The sequence below is a fragment of the Miniopterus schreibersii genome (genome assembly GCF_964146895.1).
Source record: "Miniopterus schreibersii genome assembly, chromosome: 1".
Classification (NCBI taxonomy): domain Eukaryota; kingdom Metazoa; phylum Chordata; class Mammalia; order Chiroptera; family Miniopteridae; genus Miniopterus; species Miniopterus schreibersii.
Window position 1 is genome coordinate 122,086,052 of NC_138101.1, and position 21,271 is coordinate 122,107,322.

The 21,271-nt window shown below is 38.4% G+C and overlaps 1 protein-coding gene across 1 annotated transcript in view; it reads right to left on the reverse strand.

The window, feature by feature from the left end:
* The window catches only part of TTC6 (tetratricopeptide repeat domain 6), a gene marked incomplete at its 5' end in the record, with an annotated part of 188,853 nt that overhangs the window by 82,006 nt on the left and 85,576 nt on the right, over positions 1-21,271 (reverse strand). The window contains one exon of the mRNA XM_081118398.1: positions 6,061-6,202. Within this exon, the coding sequence (XP_080974524.1) occupies positions 6,061-6,202 (142 nt within the window). The remainder of the gene's footprint in view (positions 1-6,060; positions 6,203-21,271) is intronic.

The following is a 21,271-nucleotide window of genomic DNA, read 5'->3' on the forward strand; positions in this document are numbered from 1 at the left end:
TGTTTCTACTCTTCTAAGGTTATCGGTCCTATTGGCTTTAGGACCCACCCTAAATCCAGGATGATCTCATCCCAGTATTCTTAATTACATCTACAGAGACCTTATTTCCTATTAAAGTCACATTCACAGGTACTGTGGGTTAGGACTTTTGGGGCAACTATTCAACCCACTATTATCATATTAGTAACAGGGGAAACAGACTGTGTGGTATTTGGGAAATCTCCATACTGTCTTTGTAATTTTTCTGTAAGTCTAAAATAATTATTAAAAATAAAGTTTAGCCCTGGCCGGTGTCGCTGAGTGGTTAGAGCATCAGCCCCCACACCCAAGGGTCTTGGGTTCGATTCCTGGTCAACGGCAAGTACCTAGATTGTGATTCGCTCCCTGGGGCATTTGCAACCAGTTGATGTGTCTCTCTCACATCGATATTTCTCTCTCTCTGTGTCTCTGTCTCTCTCCCCCCCCAACCCCCCTTCCACTCTCTCTGAAAAGCAATGGAAAAAAATATCCTCATGTGAGAATTAACAACAAAAAAAATTCTTTTAAATGAAGTTTATCATCAATAAAAAAAAATACAAGCATACCTCGGAGATACTGTGGGTTTGGTTCCAGACCACGGCAATAAAATGAATATTGCAATAAAGTAAGTCACATAATTTTTTGGTTTCCCAGTCATATAAAAATTATGTTTACACTATACTGTAATCTATTAGTTGTTCAATAGCATTATGTCTAAAAAAAACAATGTATATATCTTAATTTTAAAAGACTTTATTGCTAAAAATTGCTAACCATCATCTAAGCCTCAGCAAGTCATAATCTTTTTGCTAGTGGAGGGTCTTAGCTCCGTGTTGGTGGCTGCTGACTGATCAGGGCGGTGGCTGTTGAAGGTTGGGGTGGCTAAGGCAATGTCTTAAAATAAGACAACGATGAAATTTGCTACATCAATTGACTCTTCTCTTCACTCAAACACTTAAGAAGCCATAGCAGGGATATTAATTGGCCTAATTTCAACATTGCTGTGTCTCGGGGAACAGGGAGGCCTGAGGAGAGGGAGAAAGATGGGGAAACGGTCGGGTCAGTAAGCAGTCGGAGCACACATTTATCGATTAAGTTCTCTGCCTTATATGGGTGCAGTTTGTGGCATCCTAAAATTATTCCAACAGTAACACTCAAAAATCATTGATCACAAATCACTATAAACAATAATAATGGAAAAAAATTGAAATAGTGCAAGAATTGCCAAAATGTGACACAGAGACATGAAGTGAGCAAAATGTGGTTGGAAAAATGGCCCCAAAGACTTGCTCAACTCAGGGTCCTTTGTTTGGCGCATACACTTTTTAAGATTGTTACTTTTTCCTGGTGGATCCACGCTTTTATCATAACATAATGAACTTCTTTGTCTCTGGTCACTTTCTCTGCTTGGAAGCCTACTTTATCTAATATTGAAAGAGTCACTCTGCTTTTCTTTGATTCATGTTTGCATGATAAATCTTTTTTACCCTTTTACTTTCAACCTCCCTATGTCATTATATTTGAGGTCAGTTTCTTGAAGACACTTTGTAGATTGTGTCATTTCTTAATCCACTCTACAGTCTCTGTCACTTAATTGGTGTATTTAGACAATTAACATTTAAGTCAGGAATTTATCTTCCATTTCATTTTTGTTTTCTCTTTGTTCTTTCTGATTTCTTTTGTCTCCGTTTTCTTTTCCTGCCTTCCTGTTACTTGCACATATTTTAAAACGCTACTTTCATTTAGCTATGGTTTTTCGAGTGCATCCTTTGTATAGCTTTTCAGTTGTGCTCTAGGTATTACATTATATAAACATAACTTCTCAAGATCTACTGATGTCATTATTTTACCAGTTCAAGTGATGTGTAGAAACCTTCCCTCTGTCTCTTTACCCTTCCTCGTTTATAATATACTTGCCTTAAACATTTCCTCTATATACATTTAACAATATGGTAATTTTTGCCTCAACTGACAAATTTAATTTAGAAAACACAAAAGGAGAAGAAAGGCCTTATTTTGAATTCTTATTTAAGTTCTTATTTTGAGATAACTGTATGCTAACATGTAGATTTAAGTCTACGGGCAACAAATTCTCGTAGGTTCTCTTTAATCTGAAATGTCCTGATTCCCCTTCATTCCTGAAGAATGTTTCTCAAGACACAGAACCCTGGGCTCATAGTGCTTTCCTTTCAGCACCTGAAAAATGTTCTGCCACTGACTGTTCAGCTTCTGGCCTCCACAGTTTCTCATGATAAACCCACTGCCACTCAAATTCTTTTTGTTTTGCTCCGATGGAATATATTGTTTCTCTCTTGATGTTTTCCAGGTTTTTTTCCTTGCCATTATTCTCAGAAGTTTGACTACTCTGTGCCTTGGCACAGTTTTTTTGTTTGTTTTTGTTCTTTTTAGAGTTTTCTTGCTTGAGGTTTGCTTAGCTTCTTTTTTTTTTTTTTTTAAATATATCTTTATTGATTTCAGAGAGAGGAAAGGAGAGGGAGAGAGAGAGACAGAAACATCAATGATGAGAGAGTCATTGATCGGCTGCAGCCCGCAACCCGGGCATGTGCCCTGACCGGGAACCGAACCCTGATCACCTGGATCCTAGGTCGATGCTTAACCGCTGAGCCACGCCTGGCCGGGCGCTTAGCTTCTTAAATATGTTTAAGTATTTTGCCAAATTGAGGACATTTTTAGCCATTATTTCTTTCTATACATTTTAAGTCATCCCTCTTTCTCTTTTGTCTCTTTCTAGTATTGCAATAGCACAAATATTAGATCTTTTGTTAGATTCCCACAGGTCCCTGAGTTGCTGGTAATATTTCTTATATTTATTCTTGAAAGTATTACAGATGTCCCCATTTTCCCCCCTTGAGCCCCTCCACTCCTCATCCACCACTCCAGGCCTTCACACTATTATCTGTGTCCATGGGTTATGCATATATGCATATAAGTTCTTTGATTAATCTCTCCCCACCCACTCCCCCACCCCCATGCCCACTGAGATCCCTCAGTCTGTTCCACGCTTCTATGTGTCTGGATCTGTTTTGTTCATCAGTTTATTTTGTTCATTAGATTCCACATATGAGTGAGATCATGTAAAACTGAATCAGGAAGAACCAGAAAACCTGAATAGGCCAGTAACAACTGATGAAATCGAAGCAGCAATAAAAAACTCCCAGCAAACAAAAGTCCTGGTCCAGATGGCTTTCACAGGGGAGCTTTCTAATTCTTTAACTTGTAGGGTTAGATAGTTTACTAAAAATTTTTCTTGCTTTTTAAGGTAGGCCTGTAGTGCTATGAACTTCCCTGTCAGGGCTGCTTTCGCTGTGTCCCATAGATTTGGGGTTGCTGTGTGTTCATTTTCATTTGTTTCCAGGAAGTTCTTTCTTTCTTGATCTCATTGGTAAGCCATTCATTGTTTAATAACATGCTATTTAGCCTCCATGTGTTTGAATGTTTTGGAGTGTTTTTACTGTGGTTAATTTCTAATTTCATGCCATTGTGATCTGAAAAGATGCTTGATATGATTTCAATATTCTTGAACTTGTAGAGACTTGTTTTTGGTCCTAATGTGGTCTGTCTTTGAGAATGACCCATGTGTATTTGAGAGGAATGTATATTCTGCAGCTTTGGGGTGAAATGTCCTGTAAATATCAATTAAATCCATCTAACCTAGTGTGTCATTTAGAGTCACTGTTTCCTTGTTGACTTTTTGTCTGGAAGATCTACCCAGTGAAGTCAGTGGGATATTAAAGTCCCCTATTATGACTGTATTGCTGTCTATCTCTCCCTTAAAGTCCTCCAGAAGGTTTTTAAATATTTAGGTGCTCTTATATTGGGTACATATATATTTGTCAGGGTTATATCCTCTTGTTGGATCGATCCCTTTAGTATTATGTAGTGACCTTTCTTGTCTCTCATTATGGTCTTCAATTTTGAAGTCTATTTTCTCAGATATGAGTATTCCTACCCAAGCTTTTTTTTCATTTCCATTTGCATGGAAATTGTTTTTCCATCCCTTCACTCTCATCCTGTGTGAGTCTTTTGTTCTAAGGTGGGTCTCTTGTAGACAGCATATATTTGGGCCATGTTTTCTTATACATTCAGCTACCTTACGTCTTTTGATTGGAGCATTTGACCCATTTACATTTAAGGATTACTAATAGGTACTTATATACTGTCATTTTAATTCTTTATGCCTATGTTTCTCTTTATATATATATTTCTACTTCTAATTACAGCAGTTCCTTTAACATTTCCTGCAATGCTGGTTTGGTGGTGGTAAACCCTTTAGCCTTTTTTTGGTCTGGGAAGCTCTTTATTTCACCATCTATTTTGAATGATAGCCTTGCTGGATATAGTAGTCTTGGTTTCAGATCCTTGCTTTTCATTACCTTGAATACTTCATGCCATTCCCTTCAGACCTATAAAGTTTCTGATGAGAAATCAAATGACAGACTTATGGGAGTGCCTTTGTAGGTAACAAACTGTTTTTATCTTGCTTCCCTTACAATTCTTTGTCTTGAATTTTTGGCATTTTAAATATATCTTTATTGATTTCAGAGAGAGGAAAGGAGAGGGAGAGAGAGAGATAGAAACATCAATGATGAGAGAGTCACTGATTGAGCCCACAACCCAGGCACGTGCCCTGACCGGGAATCAAACTCCGATCGCCTGGATCCTAGGTCAACACTCAACCACTGAGCCACGCCCAGCTGGGTGAATTTTTGGCATTTTAATTATGATGTGTCTGGACGTGGGCCTCTTTGTGTTTTTCTTGCTTGGGACTCTCTCTGCCTCCAGAACTTGTGTGACTTTTTCCTTGACAAGGTTAGGGAAGTTTTCTGCCATTATTTATTCAAACATGTTCTCTATCCCTTGCTTACTTTCTTCCCCTTCTGGCTCTCCTATGATGCAAATATTGTTGCATTTTGTATTGTCTAACAGCTCCCTTAAGCTGTCCTGTTTTTTAACTGTTTTTTACTTTTTGGATCTCTGATTGAGTGATTTTTCCTACCCTGTTTTCTAATTCACTGGTCCTATCCTCAGGTTCCACTATTCTGTTATTTACCCCTTCCAGTGTATTTTTTATTTCTACTATGCAATTTGACCAAGTGATCTCACTTCTAGGAGTATATCCTAAGAAACCCAGAACACCAATTAGAAAGAAGCTATGCACCCCTATGTTCATAGCAGCACAATTTACCCATAAGTAGATGAGAAGGGAGTTCTAAACAGCCCAAGTGCCCATAAGTAGATGGGTGTATAGAAAAGCTATAGTACATTTATATAATGGAATGCTACACAGCTATAAAAAAAGAAGTATCTCTTACCATTCGTGACAGCATGGATAGCCTGGATATTATTATCTTAAGTGAAATAAGCCAGTCAGAGAATGACAAATACCATATGATCTCACCTATGTGTAAAATCTAATGAACAAAATGAACTGATGAACAAAATAGGAACAGAGACATGGGTACATAGAACAGACAGGTCTCAGAGGGGAGGAGAGTGGGGTGGACTGGAAGAAATTAGCCAAAGAATATATATGCATAGCCCATGGACACAGACAACAACAATGTGGTGAAGGCTGGAGGTTGGGGGGCATCAGGGTCTGAGTGGAGTGGGGTAAAGGCAAGGAAAATGGAGGGCATCTGTAAGAGTGTCAACAATAAAAAAAAAATAGCAGACATAAGAATCCAACCATCTTCTATTAAGCCAGACATTAGAGATTTTTGAAACAAGTAACAATCCTGGTTTTCTCTTCAATTTTTTTGTTTAAAAATATAATTATTTTTCATAAAAACACATTATTTATGTTAACATATGTGACTTCATTACTGTTGTTTTTAATAAACAAAAATTAAACACATCATTTTCTCAGTTTTAATTCCCAACATTGTAAATACCAATAGATATAACCCACATAAACAATTATTGAGGTCTTCAATAATTTTTAAGAGTAAAAAAAGGGCCCTGAAATTTAAAAGTTTGAGAACCTGTGAGATAGAGAAAACTGCTATTAAAGAAAGTTCTTACTTCTTCTCCAGACAGTTGTAGGTGTGAGTGGAGAGCATGCTGTCTAGTTTCTTGTGCCAATTCAGGTGGTATCCCTGGTGGTGTTGGAAGGATGGGAACATATGCTTGGTTGTCACCCATAACAGGGATTCCTTGCAGTACTCTACAGAGTGACAAAAACAATAAATTTCTTTTTTAAGTCACTGATAAAGCAAAAGACATTTGCTCTCATTGCATATCTCTGTTGAGATAAGTACACAGACATTGGATAACTATTAAATAGAGATTGTTCAGAAGTCAGATAACTCAAAAGTGGAAATAATTAAACAATTATGTTTGATTCTATATGCATTTAAGTCATAACCTTTATGATGGTTCTATTTTACTACATTGAAATAATAAATTCACCCTATGAAAAACCTGATTACAAAAGAGATTAAAAGTTCTGTGCCTTCTGATCACTAACCAATTCCCAACTCTAAACTCACAGAAAATACTTTCTTTTCTTAGACTGAGGCAAAGATCAGCCTTAGCAGAACTCCCTTCTCACATTAAAATTTTCTCTTATTGATTCATATCTTGTTAGGTTGAACAGAAAACTCTTACAGCATCAGGTGTTTCCTTCTATGCTACAAACTGCATATACATTAGGATATATGTGAGGTACAAAACTTATCAACAAAAGCCTTAATTAAGCCTAAGAGATGAGCCAAATCAGAATTTGAAGGCAAAATGTGCCACTAATGACTGACTTCCAGACCACTTGAAAAATGCATTAATTCTTGTGTTGCAGCACTTACTGTAAAAGAAATATAAAATAAGTGAATCTATACAAACTATAGCTATGCCAATTTCACATGGAAGTATTTCAAGCCAATACTGCCTCTAATTTTTTGATATATCATTATATGAACATTCAATTATGAGCCGCCAAATGTGAAGATTAAGCTTACAGAAACCCAACTGACTTTAGTTAATTAATAACTTACTGAAACCTTCAAATTCCATCATATCAGCTGTTCAAAAACAGCCCCCCCCCCCCAAAGCTAGGCTGGAAAAGACAGGGCGTTGTCAAAGCAGAGTCATGAAAAAAGCTTCCTATTTCACATAGTCAAATATTTGAATTCAAAGAGAAGATAAAGTTCGACTCCCAGTATGGTGAATATAGTAGACTGCCAGTCAACAACCAATCCATTCTAATTCTCATGTGCTTTTCTAAACTGCTGAGGGTGGACAGGTAAAACTCTCCTACAGCCAATGTCCTAGATATAATTTAAGATCCACTAACCAGATGCACTCACATACAATTTGGAAGGCCGAAGGTTCTGATGTTTTTTTGGCAAGTGATCATGGCAACACTGAGTTCTGTAGCAATGTTCCAGTTACTTCTTGTGTGCGTTTTTAAATTTCCAGTGAGCATATCAACAGGCATAGTGTGACTCCAGAGACAAAAGTTGTGACACAAATCACCTCATCCCACAGCTAAGGTGGTGTGTTGCCAGTGTTGGCTTCCAGATTTCACACCTCCCTGACTATGCCAGAAGTAGCAGCTCCCAGAGCCAGTTAAGATGCTGTGTGAGTCAACTTTGGAAGCCCTCCCTGCATAAAGGCCATTTTCCAATCTTACCATTGATTTTGTAAACACTAAATTCCCATTACTAAATCCCCTTTTGCTTAAAATAGTTAAAAACATTTCTTTTTTCTGAAACTGAGTCTTGACTAATATATCCAGGAAAAACAAAGAACAAGGTAAGGTCTAGGAGCTACAAGAATGAACCAGAAAAGTACATACATCAAGATTAGTAAAGTATTTCTAAGATCAGGGAGGAGAGGAGTGACTTAAGAAGCTATCTTGAGGCACTGCTGTATTTTTATCTGGTCCTACACCAAAAACAAGGTAGTAAGAATCTTTCACAACTTATTGTCTTTTCACATTCCAAATGTACACTGAAAAAATTCTGGTTGGTTAGAAGAAAAGCAGAAGAAGTCATTAGACATTTTAGAACTCATAGCTCTGGTAGACAGGAATGCAGAAACAGTCGAAAAGCTACCCAAGGTTAGCAACTGTTCTTGTATGACAAAGATGAATCACTTTGAAATTCTACAGATTTTCCCTGCTTCCTTCTTTATTTCCAGAGGGAAGAACCAGTCCTTTCTAGACTTCTCCTCTGGAAAGCACCACCATTTCAGTTGTTCAGACTGAAAATCTCTTCAACTCCAGGCTCTCCCTGACTTCCAATAGGATCACTAGTACTGATCCCTCTCCATCCAGAGTGTCGCTCCTGTCCATTACATTTTCTCTCATTTGAGTCCTATGATATCATCTTTGCTGGTCCCTTACCTCCAAACTCTCCCTCCTCCAACCCGCACTATATACCCCTGACAGTTATCATCAGTCACTCCCTTTCCAAATACTTTAATGACTACACTCACAGTAAAAAACCTGAGCTCCTGTGCCTGGCATTCAGGGTCCTCCACATCTGGGCACCATCTACCTTGCCAATCCTACTTCCCTCCCCTAACACCTGGCCCAACCTACATTCACCCTGCAAAACGTGCTCTAGGTGCTGAGATCACTACAGGGGTAACAAGGGAGACAGGCAAACCAAATTACAATACAGTGATTAAAACAATGCTTTCAGATCTCAACTCCTCCATGAGGCTTTTTTTAAAAATCCTCACCTGAGGATATGTTTTATTGATTATTTTAGAGAGAAGGGAAGGGAGAGAGAGAGAGAAACATTGGTCAGTTGCCTCCCATATGTGCCCCCATGGGGGATCTTATTTGCAACCTAGGTATGTGCCCTGAATGGGAAATGAACCCACCACCCTTCGGTGTTCAGGATGATGCTCCAACCAACTGAGCCACACTAGCCAGGGCTCCATGTGACCTTTATAATGCCCCTCTGCCCAGTCAAAATTCACCTTTGCTTCCCTGGTTTTCCTGCTGCATTTGATCTGCTCTTTCATTATAAAATATAAAATATATTTTATTCCATATATCTTTTTCAGAGTCGATCATAGAGTGGTTTGGAGGGCAACATTAATTCTTATTCATTTTCTGTTTCCCATGGATGCAAATGTATTAGGTACTGAATAAGTATTGTTGAATTTTGGCTGAGCAAGAAAAATCCCACAGCAAAAGCTAGCCCCAGACCCTGTCCTGGGGAACTGAGAACTATGTGTCAGTGTGATGTGCTGCAGTGGTTCTCTAAGTGTATTCTCTACCCAACATTATTGGCATCACATAGGAACTTGCTAGAAATGAAAAATCTTGAACCCCGTCATACCTAATGAGTCATACTCTCTGGATGTGGGGCTCAGCCATAGGTGTTTTAACCAGCCCTGCAGGTGATCCTGATGTAGGCTGAAGTTGGAGAACCACTGATACACTGCAGTCTTCCCTAAAACAGCCTGACCATAAGATGCTGGGATGCTTATCAAATCCATAGCTTCGCAGGTTCCTCCTCTAGAGATTCTAATTCAGTGGGTTAGAGATAGAGCCTGAGAATTTGTACACAAATCAAACACTGCAGGTGGTCCTTATCCTTAGGGGAAACCTAAAAAAATCACTGATATAGTGGAAAGAGTTAGCTTTTGGAATGAGGCTAAAACCAAAGATTTAGCCCAGTTTGGCCATTTGGTATGCCATGTGGGGGTAGGTCACTTTTCTTTCCTAAGTCTCAGTTTCCTCATTTATATATGGTAACAGTGATTAGGTCTTTTAGGGTCTAATGCTCAGAAATAATATATGTGTGAGTTTGTACATAGTACATGCTCAATAACTGGTTGATATTATAATCATTACTGTTATTATGATTAAAGAGATTGAATGAAGGAAAGGCGCCCTCCTCTCTGGAGTGAGTTAAATCTCCTTCCCAGTCAATACCAATCTCCCCATGGGGCCAGAGATATAAAATGTATTTCTTATTGTAGGTTGCTGTCAAAAAAAAAAGTTCGGAGAACATTTGTACTAAGCTGTGAGCACATGCTAAAAATCTCTGCACATATATTCTGTGGGTTACATAGAAGTGACTATGAGCTCTGTCCTGTAGTGTAAAGTATGGAGAAAAGTTCTCTCTCCCACAACCCTCTCGCCTCCTTGGATTGACTCCAAGTCCCCCATCAAATCTTCATTCTCCCTTCCTTAGCGATTTAATTGTGCTCCTTGGGGTACAAAACCTGGGGGAGGCTTCACAGGATGGAGCTCACAATCACTTTTATGTAACTCAAAGGAGATGTACACAGGGATATTTTAAGAGTGTTCATGTACAAAGGTTTCACCAAGTAATACTTACATCCAATAGAGTATTCTATTCCAGGGATTTTAAAAGTGCTGGTAGCATGCCACTAAATTGATTTCACAACCCATTTATTGGGTCACAATCTAATATTGAGAACACAGTAACTTACAAAAAATGTTGTTTGAAAAGCGAATTCCTAAATCTAGAAAAGACTTTGGGAGTTCACCTTCTTGAAGATGCTAAATTACAACTAATTTTCTTTAGTATAGTCTTTAAATCTGCATCGTCTGTAAGGAATATTTTTAATAATTTTTAAAAATTCAGAGAGTATAGTCTTAATAAAATAATAAAGCTAAAGAAGAATAAGTGTAGAACTATGTAATATTTTTGCAAAATATGATTGGGGGTGTTATTTTTAATCATTGTATCTTCATTGCTACATGCAAACAGTGACATCTGGTGGAATCACATCACTGTGCTTTAAAAAAATTCCAGCTTTCACACACTGGCAGTTATAAAATCAGATAAATGTGCAAATAATTCCTTTTTTTTTTTTTTTGGTATTTTCATATAAAAACAAAAATATACTAATCTAATATACTATTAAATATTGATAGCACATACTGAAATGACTTCTTGTCATCCCAATCTGTATTTTTTTAAATGTACATAGGGCCTACTTAGGTAGGGGCTAATTTTAAAGATGGCTATAATAGAAATCTTATTGCAGTTACTATTTATTACAGTTCTAAATCTTCCACCAATTGTGTTTGAGGATGCAAAATTCTGCCTCCGTTTCCTCATCCATAAATATAGGTAGTTTAGGTTAGGGGAAGGCTAAGATGTCTCATGGCTCTGAATATATGTGCTTCTGTGACACATATCACTAGCTAGACCGCAAACAAGGATTAAGTCTTACGGGTTGTGGCATAGCAGCTGGGGTCATTCCCTGGATTATGCAGCAAGGAGCAAAGCCAAGTAAGGGTTGTGGTGAGGATAGGATAAGATTGAACCCAGCCACTGAGGAATGGCAGGACAACACAGGAAACGGGGACTGGCGGGGAAAGTCAGTTGCAGGTGCCCACGTGGAAGGAAATGCAGAGCAGAAGACAGAATATTCCAAATGCAATACGACGGACCACAGGTGGTGCATTACGAGTGCCATCAGAAAGGTCTAGCACGGGACAGTGTTCTAGTGAGGGGCAACCAGCGACGGGAGTGCGAACCAGGCAGAATTTCAAGCAGCCTTTCAGGATTTAGGTAATTAACATCAGGGAAGGCTCCCACAGTTTTCGAGGCCCCAGCCCTGGCCCAGGAACCAGAAACAGGATTTCAGTTTCTAAGAAGGAATACGCAATATATGATCGAACATCCACCCTATTCTGAGCAGAAACTCTGCTTCCAAAATTGGTCACAGTGGATCAAATCCAAAACAGCAAGGGTGAGTAACATAGGCTTATCTCAGATTATTCAACTAGAGCGCCTCAGATTCTTCCTAGCTTATAGCAAGATTGTTCTGAAAACAAGATGAGGATGAGTATTTGGATGAAGCATAAAGAGAAAAAATGAGAAGTGAGGGTCTTCGCAAGTTCACAAAACAGTGGGATATAATGGAAGCCACATTTAGAATCAGTGAGACCTGGGTCCTAGCTCTTACCAGCTCTCTATATACGTGGACTAGACAATCTCTGAACCATATATCCTTCCTTTGGGGAATGCAATGATTTAATCTACTACATGGAGTTGTTAAAACTAAATTACATGACAATTGTACCTCAATGCATTTTTTAATAGATGCTTTTTTCCTATTCAAATATTATTACTCTATTTGTGGGGTTCAGATAAAATCTTTAGACTGGAAACATACTTCATATAGTCAATTTGTAAACTATAAGTAGTAGAGACAGTGAGTCAAAATAATTACTCAACTGCCTTTCAGTTTAAAAAAAAAATCTTCAAAGAAATAAGTGTCAAAATATCTTTAATGTCATTTTTAAAAAATATGTCTTTATTGATTTCAGAGAGAGGAAGGGAGAGGAAGAGAGAGAAATAAGCATCAGTAATGAGAGAGAATCACTGACTGGCTGCCTCCTGCACGTCCCCTGCTGGGAATCGAGACCTCAACCCAGGCATGTGCTCTGACTGGGAATCAAACCTCCATCACCCAGATCATTGGTCGAAGCTCAACCGCTGAGCCACTCCAGCTGGGCTTTAGTGTCATTTTTTTAAAGATGTATGTATATAAAATACATACGCATGCACAGAAAAAAAACCTAAAATAATCTTTATCATATAGAAAACCAATAGTAAAAGGTCAGCCTCTACTACAGTTGTTTTAACGAGCACAGAGAAAAATTGTACAGGCAAAATTTTCAGATCCTGCCCTATCCCACTCCCAACACCCTCCAGAATTCTGAATGACTAAATTAGTAATATTAACCTGCATCTTCTGGCTCTCCCACTTATGGTCTAAAAGTAGTATTCTAATGCCTCCCAGATGAACAGTCAATAAATGTCAGGTAAACCTACCCAATATTAACTTTGGGTAGCCGGACATGACCTAACTTCCCTCAAAGATGAGTACACAAAAATCAAATATGAGTTCTATGAAGAGAGTCTGCAAAGTAGAAGAAAGAAATATATCATTCAAAAAGTTATATGAAAAATATCCTTCTGAAAAAGGTTTATTATAGAAATTAAAGAGAAAGGGTTTGTTTTGTCAAGGCAATTTTTTAAATGCTTTCACGAAACAGAACAAAATTCAGATAAGACAAAAGACTTAATTTTCTTAAGAGGTTGAAGAATTAAGAAAAAATAGAAAAATGCCACAACTGTATTAAAATTGTAGTTAGAAGGAATTTTTAAAATTTATGACTCAGGAAATGAAACCACTGATGTGGAACAAAGGTTTGAGAGATGAATGTAAGCAGAGATGAAAACTGTGGAGGGTTGATAATGAAGATCCAATGTGGCTAATTGATATTCCCGAAGAAATGCACCAAATAAATAGAATGGAAACACTACTCAAAATAAAACAGAAAAAGCCCTAAACTGAAGAGCTGTATTTGCATATCAAAAGGCTTTTCCATGTACCAAGAAATATTAATTAAAAAGCAATACGCTCCACACATATGCTAGTGAAATTATTTCATTTAAGGCAAAATTTTAAATCCTATAAACATCTAGGAGTGGAGGAAAAACAAATCACAAGCAAATAAAAACAAGCTGGCTTCAGATTTCTATCTTAAAACATATATCAAATAATGACACAAACAAACAAAAACACATAGACAAATGTTGACAAATATGACAGATTATAAGAAATAGCACGGAACCAAAAAAGAAAAAAAGAATACAAAATAAGATGACAAAAATAATACCAAGTCCATCTGATACAACAATAAATTAATATGGAATGATTCAATCTATTACAAAAAATTTCTGACTGGCTTCAAAAATTCAAGTCTATGCAATCTACAAGGGAAACAAATAAGAAAGATTAAAAATAAAAGGAAGGGCGAACATACACCACGTGAATAAAGCACAAAATAAGAGAAAGCACAGTTTCACGTTTTATGTATTTAGTGTATAATCTACAATGAAAACAGGACCACAACTAACAGTTTCTTGAATTTCCTTCGACACAAAATTGTTCCATATGATGACTACCAATGTACATAGTATTTAGTCCTACCTCCTTTCAGCGCACAGAGCTCTGCCTCATTCTTGATCATGACTGCAGCCCATCCCATCACTAAATGCACCATGAAAAGTCTTCCACTGATGAACACTGAAGTTGTCTCCAGCTTTTTGTTATTATAAGGACAATGAATATCCTTATGCATTTATCTTAGTAAATGGCCATGATCAGCCTATAGATGGTATTTAAAGCCATGGTCCTGGATAAGGTCACTTTGAGAGTATAGGCCGGGGGAAAGAGGTCCCAGGATAAGCTCAGGGCACTTCAATGTTTTGAAGTCAAGAGATGAGACACCAGCAAGGGAGACTTGAGGACGCACAGCCAGGGGGGCAGGAAGAGAACCAAGAGAGAATGTGGTCTCAGAGGTCAAGAAATGAAAATGTTGTAAGGAAGCAAATGCAACTGTGCCAAATGCTACTGAAAAGTCAAGATGAGAACTGTGGTATCTTAAAGTAAATCTGTTCATGCCATTCTTCCTCAAAAAACACACGTTTTCACTCTCATGTGGAATCTAATGAACAAAATAAACTGATGAACAAAATAGGTCCAGAGACATAGAAGAATGGCACAGACTGATGAATCTCAGAGGGAAGGCAGGAGTGGAAGGGGGGCAGTTAAGGGGGAGAGATTTACCAAAGAACTTATATGCTTAACCCATGGACACAGACAATAGGGTGGTGAGGGCCTGGGGGGTGAGGGCTGGGTGGAGGGGGTCAATGGGGGAAAAAGGGGGACATCTGTAATACTTTCAATAATAAAGATAAGTTTTTAATGCTATCAATGGCTTCCCAATACACTGGGAATAAGAATCTCTCTCCCTTTACAATAGCTAAGATCTGGGTACAGCCCAAGTGCCCATCAGTAGATGAGCAGGTAAAAATGCTCTGGTACATTTACACCATGGAATACTATGCAGCTATAAAGAAGAAGGATCTCTTACCCTTTGAGATAGCATGGATGGACCTGGAGATTATTATGCTAAGTGGCATAAGCCAGTCAGAGAAAGACAAATATCACATGAACTTACTTATACGTGGAATCTAGTGAACAAAATAAACTGACGAACAAAATAGGTCCAGAGGCATGGAAGCATGGAACAGACTGACAGATCTCAGGGGGGTGGGGATGGGGAGGGATGGGAAGAAATTAACTGAAGAATTTTTATACATACATATATATAGCTTATGGACACAGACAATAGGATGGTGAAGGCCTGGGGTGGGGCAGGGGCTGGGTGAAGGGGGAAAAAGGTGAGGAAAATGGGGGACATCTGTAATACTGTCAACAATTAAAAAAAATTTTTTTAAAAGAATCTCTCCCCCAAGCCCCAAGATCTCACACACATACCCTAAACAAACACATACAGGCCGTTTATAGAATCCTATATAATGAGACTCTTGCCTCTTCTCCTGCTTCAGTTGCATGATGCTCCTCCTGTTCTCTAATGCTGGACTTCTTTCCAGTTCTCAGATAAGTTCCAGTTGTCCACAGCAAGTACTCCAAACTTCAATGTGCATCTCTAACAAGTTCCCAGGTAATGTTGGTGCTACTAGACTATACTTTTAAGTAGCAGAGACATAAAAAAATATTCTTTCCCCTCCTCCTAGCTATCTTCTATTCATTCGTCAGGTTTCAATTTATCATTTCCTCAAACCTCCCAAAATAATGAGGAACTCTTCTTCCATGTTTCCACAGCACCCTGCACATCTGCATATTAATTGTCACATTTACAATAAGTAATTCACTACCTTTCTTCTCTGCTAGTCTCCAAGTTCTCTGAGGGCAGAGATTATGTTTCTCTTGTATATAGAAGCTTCCTTAGTGCCTAACTCTATGCCTGCCACATAGCAGGTTCACAAAAAATATTTACCGATCACTTTAAGTGACTATTCAGACCTGTAGTTCTTGACATGGAAAGATAATCACAACATAATAAGTTTTAAAAATCAGGTGACAAAACATTATGTTCACAGCATTAATCCAAATAAATATGATGTATCCACATATAGAAAGTCTGGACTCATATATTTCAGAGTGTAAGCAACATTACCTCTGGACAGCAAGATTTTGAGTAATTGTTTTTCTTTTTACTTTTTCTTGCATATTTTTGCATATTTGCTAAAATATTGTATTTTTTATTATTTTGTAGCAAAGTAATAAATAATATTAAACACTGAATTCTGACACTTAAACTTCAGTTTTCCAATATGGTTGTAGTTGCTGTTGTTTTCATGCATAAAATTAAAAGTCTGTCTACTTTTTTAAAAAGTGACTAGGAATTTCCCTTGTGATTTGAAGCTAATTTGAATGTTAGGTCTGCGGACTATAAGGGGTACCTAATTTGGGAAGGTCAGCTAATTTTTGTAGAACAGCGTTTTTGTTAACTCTTTCTTTATTAATGGTGGATCAACAAAATACACAAGCAATTTTACATAGACAAGTCAGTGAAATAGAACATAAGTCCATAAATAGATTCAATAACACAATGAAATTTAAGGCATGCAAAGCTGGCATTTCAAGCTAGTGAAGAAAAGTGGGTTTATTGAATAAATGGTATTATGCAATTGGCTAGTCACTTGGGAAAACAATAATGCTTGTTCTTCTTATCAGAGATTTAATTTTTTTTTAAAGAAAGACACAGAATTAGTAGATGAAAATATGCGAGAATACATTTAAATTTAAGAGTAGAAAAGCTCTTTCTAAGAATGACACCAAGAACACATAAACAATTGCTGAGTTTTACTATATAAAAATTAAAACTTCTATATAGCATAAAACATCATAAACATACTGAAAAGCAAACAACAAAGCAAAAAGAAATCTACAATATATGCCCCATTAAAATCTTTAATATAAGATCTCTTACCCCATGAGAAAAAGATGATTGATAGCCTAACAGAATATGAATCGGTAATTCTCAAAAGGAGAAAAAATAGGCAAGAGACATGTAAAAATGTGTTCATCATTACTGGAAATAAATTTAAAAAATAATAAAGATGTTTTTCCTGTTCAGATTAGAAAAAATAAAGATCAACAATTAGTAGTTTGACAGGGCGAAAGGAAGTAACAGTGTCATAAATTGTTGGTAAGTGCGTAAGTTGGTATAATTTTTCTGGAAAGAAGGTCAGCAATATGTATCACATTCTGAAAATAAAAAGTTTAATAAATAGATCCACACCTAGGAATTTTCTTACACTGCTGCTTGGTTGTTAGTGAATAACATTAAATAATTTCAATGTTCACACATAACCTTGAGTGAAAAAGACCCTTCAATAGAATGTCATACATAGTTTAATGCCATACATACACATACAAGAGCTATTCAGAGGCTGTGAACCAACGTGTTAATATTAATCTAGGTGTTTAACTACCTTTAGTGATCTCCCTTATTTTAAATCTCAAAATCTAAAATTCCATGCTAAGGGAGGGGGAAGATGGCGGCACAGTGACAAGAAGCAGAGTGCCCTTGCTCCCAGCCACGAACTTGATTTACCACTAAAATACTGCATAACCAGCATGGAAAAACCAGAGAAATATACCTGAGTGGACATATTTCAAGTAGAGATCACTGAAAAAACATCATAGAGTTTGGTAAGGGGGGGTGTGTAGAAAGTGTGAGTCCCCCTTGAAGCCTGTGCTGGGCTCCAAGGCCTGAGGCTAGAGGCTGCAAAGCTCCCGCCCCTTGGGAGTGTGGACCCACATCCAAAAGCTGCGATCTCAAACCTGCAGCAGAGGGGAAGGGAAGGAGGGCCTCTGTGCGGAGTACAAAGGGACCCAGGGGAACAGTGTGCCCAGGAGGGGGAGACCACGCCTTCCCAGTGAAACAAAGCTTCTAATGGCTGCTGGGACAGGAGTCTTCCACACCAGTTGTTGACCATAGGAAAAGCTGTCCCATAGTATGTGGCTCCCAAATAGAAAAGGGCCAGAGGGCTAAACTGAGCAGCGACATACAGGGATCCTCTGCCTTCCTGTAAAGCATTGTGTAGAACGCCAGAAAGCATTCGATCTGTGTGGCGTAGGGAAGGGGAAGAGAGCCCTCCTGCCACCAGAGAAGGTCCAGAGGCACCAGCAGGGCAGATCGGGACTCCAGCCCCTAGAGCTGCAAGTGGAGCAGATTGGGTCTCTAGCCACAAGAACTGCCAGGTGTGGCAAACTGGGGATTTTTGACCTGCTCTGAAGGGAGCCAGGAGAGCATACAAGGAGCCGCACCAGCTTTATTGAGATCAGCTGTGCAGGAGAGCTGTGTGGGGCTCACTTTGTGATTCTTCCTGCTTGGTACCAGGGCACCTGGGGGTGATGGGACCTCCTGGGGTGGGTTCTCTGCCTGTGTGTTGCTTTGTGTGTTTTTGAGTTTTTGATTGCTGAATGGGCATCCACCTTCCTGGCTTGCATTGGGAAGACAGACCAGTGAAAGCTGGGATTTGTGTCTGCATAGTGAAGAGTTTGAAATAAGTGCCCAGTGCAATCAGCCAACCAGATCTGAGAAAAGGGGGCGGAGCATGCCTACCTCTCCTGTAGGCTTGGATCACCACCCCCAATAGGAAAGAAGCTGGTTCAGCTCACTGAAGCCCCAGATATCTCCCATGGGGCACAGCCTTAAGGCGAAAGGGAGATCAGCTCACAGGATGACAATACAAGAATAAGACTCTCAGGGACTATTGTTTGGGAACTAGAGGAAAAGCTTAAAACCCCTTCTGGAGGGTAGGCAGGCAAAGTGCTCACTAGACTTTTTTTTTAATCAAACGCACTGAGCCCAGGCTGCTGAAACTGCCCATACGGAAAAGGCAACAGACTGAATTTGGTCTGAACCTGCAGCAGGTGACTGTATGGGGAATCAGAACTGGAGGATAAGGTAGAGACTGAGGAGTTGATTTTGAAGCAGAGGTTGACTTCCTCACAGTGAGTGCCTGACAGTGAAACCTCTAAGGGGAGCAATATCCTGATCTACATTAGCCGGCCTGCACACTAAAGACTCCCAAAGACTCTGGAGTAAGAGCAGGCAACCACAGAGGGAGGCAAAATAGTTGACAAGTGGAGGTGGTCCACAGAGAGCCTCAGATCCACCAACTAAGGACACCAGAGCCAAACCTAGACAGCTCCTGACATTGGCTGATACACAAGTACCTCCCAGGAGAACTGAAATCAGCATACAAAACAGCAAGCCTCAGACAACATAAACAGCTGCCCAGATGAAACTCACCTGATTGACTGTTTTTATTTATTTTTAGAAAAATGAGTGAAAAGAAAAATTTTTCTTTTTAAATTTTTTAATTGTTTTTAATTTTTTAATTAATTTTTTAAAAATTTGTTTTGCTTTGCTTGTTTTTATTTTTTTGCTTTTTTTATGTTCAACTCTCAAGATTTTCTTGATATTCTCTGCTTAATTGCTGGGATATTATCATTATAACCAATAAGTTTAATGCTTTCCTCTATAGTTTCCACCATATCTCTTACTGGACTCCCTCCATGCCCTTGCTTTATCTCTCTCTCTCTCTTCTAGTTCCATTGGCATAACAGTTTTCTCTTTATCTCCCCTTTTATTTTCTGTCTTCCAGTCTTTCTGTTTGTTTGTTTGTTTCTGTTTGTCTCTTTATTGTATTTTTATTTTTTATTTTTCAACTATTTTCCTATTCCTATGCTCTACCCTCAACTTTTTGCTCACCCTTCTTTCAGAATCTTTTCTATCCCCTTTTTATCTCCCAGTAGCTTCTCTATTTTTTACTTTTTATTTTATTATTAATATTTTTAATTTTTCTTCTGTATTGGCAATACTATTCTTTTCTCTCTCTCTATATATATATATATATTTTTCTCTTTTTTTCTGTTTTTTTGTTGTTTTTGTTTGTTTTTTTGCTTTAGCATGTGTGTTCTCACTTCACTTCACAATTCTACTTTCTCTTGGGATGTTCTCATTGTGATTGTCAGGATGTTTAGTAAGATATTGCTTGATTCCTGGAACTTTAGTTGTGTTTTCTTTTGCCTTGCCAACACCTGTACAACAGCTAACACAACATGGTTGGAACTGAGCCACACAGTTAGCCAACCTGAGAGGAAAGTCCTCCCAAGAATGGGGAAACAATATAGACCCAATCTCAACAGGACAGCCCAAAGAACCCACAAAAGGGACACCCACAAAAGGGACACGCCTAGAGCAAAGAGCTCAGAAGTATAAGGAAAACACACCTCTGGGCTCCACTGGACTCACAATACAAAATGCCACCCCACAAGACTGGGAGACAGCAAATATATCTAATATACAGGTACAAACACAAAGAGCCACCAAAATGGGGAGGCAAATAAACAACCCCCCCCCAAACTAAAGAAAAGGAAAAATCACCAGAAAAAGACCTTGATGAGATGGAGTTAAAACAAGTCATCAGAAATACAGTTCAGTGTAATGGTTATAAAGATGCTCAAGGAAATTAACAAGAACAACAAGACACTTAGTGGAAAAGTCCAGGACCTTAGTCAAAACATGAAAAAAGAGCTAGATATCATAAATAAGAACCAGGCAGAAATGAAGAAAATTATATCTGATATCAAGAATACGCTGGAAGAAATTAAAAGCAGGCTCAATGAAGCAGAGGATAAAATAAGTGAATTAGAAGATGAGGTAGAAAAAAAACACTCAATCAGAGCAGCAAAAAGAAAAAACTCTTAAAAAGCATAAGGACAGTCTAAGGGAGCTTTGGGGCAACATGAAGCAAAACAACATTTGCATCAAAGCGATTCCAGAGGGGGAGGAAAGTGAGCAAGGGATAGAGAACTTGGTGGAGAAAATAATGACAGAAAACTTCCCTAGGCTGATAAGGGAGAAAATCACACAAGTTCAGGAAGCACAGAAGGTTCCAAGCAAGAGGAAACCAAATAGACCCACTCCAAGACACATCATAACTAAAATGGCAAATGTCAAGGACAAAGAGAAAATATTAAGGGCTGCAAGAGAGAGAAAAGCAGTGACCTACAAGGGAACCCCCATAAGGCTGACAGCATATTTCTCAACAGAAACACTTCAGGCCAGAAGGAAGTGGTAGGAAGCTCTCAAAGTAGTGAAAAGCAAGAATGTGCAAGCAAGACTGCTTTACCAGCAAGGCTATCATTTAAAATTGAGGTGAAAGAAAGAGCTTCCTAGACAAAAGAAGGCTAAAGGAGTTCAGTACCCCAAACCAGCACTGCAAGAAATGATATAAGGAATGCATTAAGAAGAAAAGGAAATATTGAAAGAAAGGTACATCAGCATAAAGGGAGAAAATGGCATTAAATAAGTGTATCTCAATAGTAACCTTAA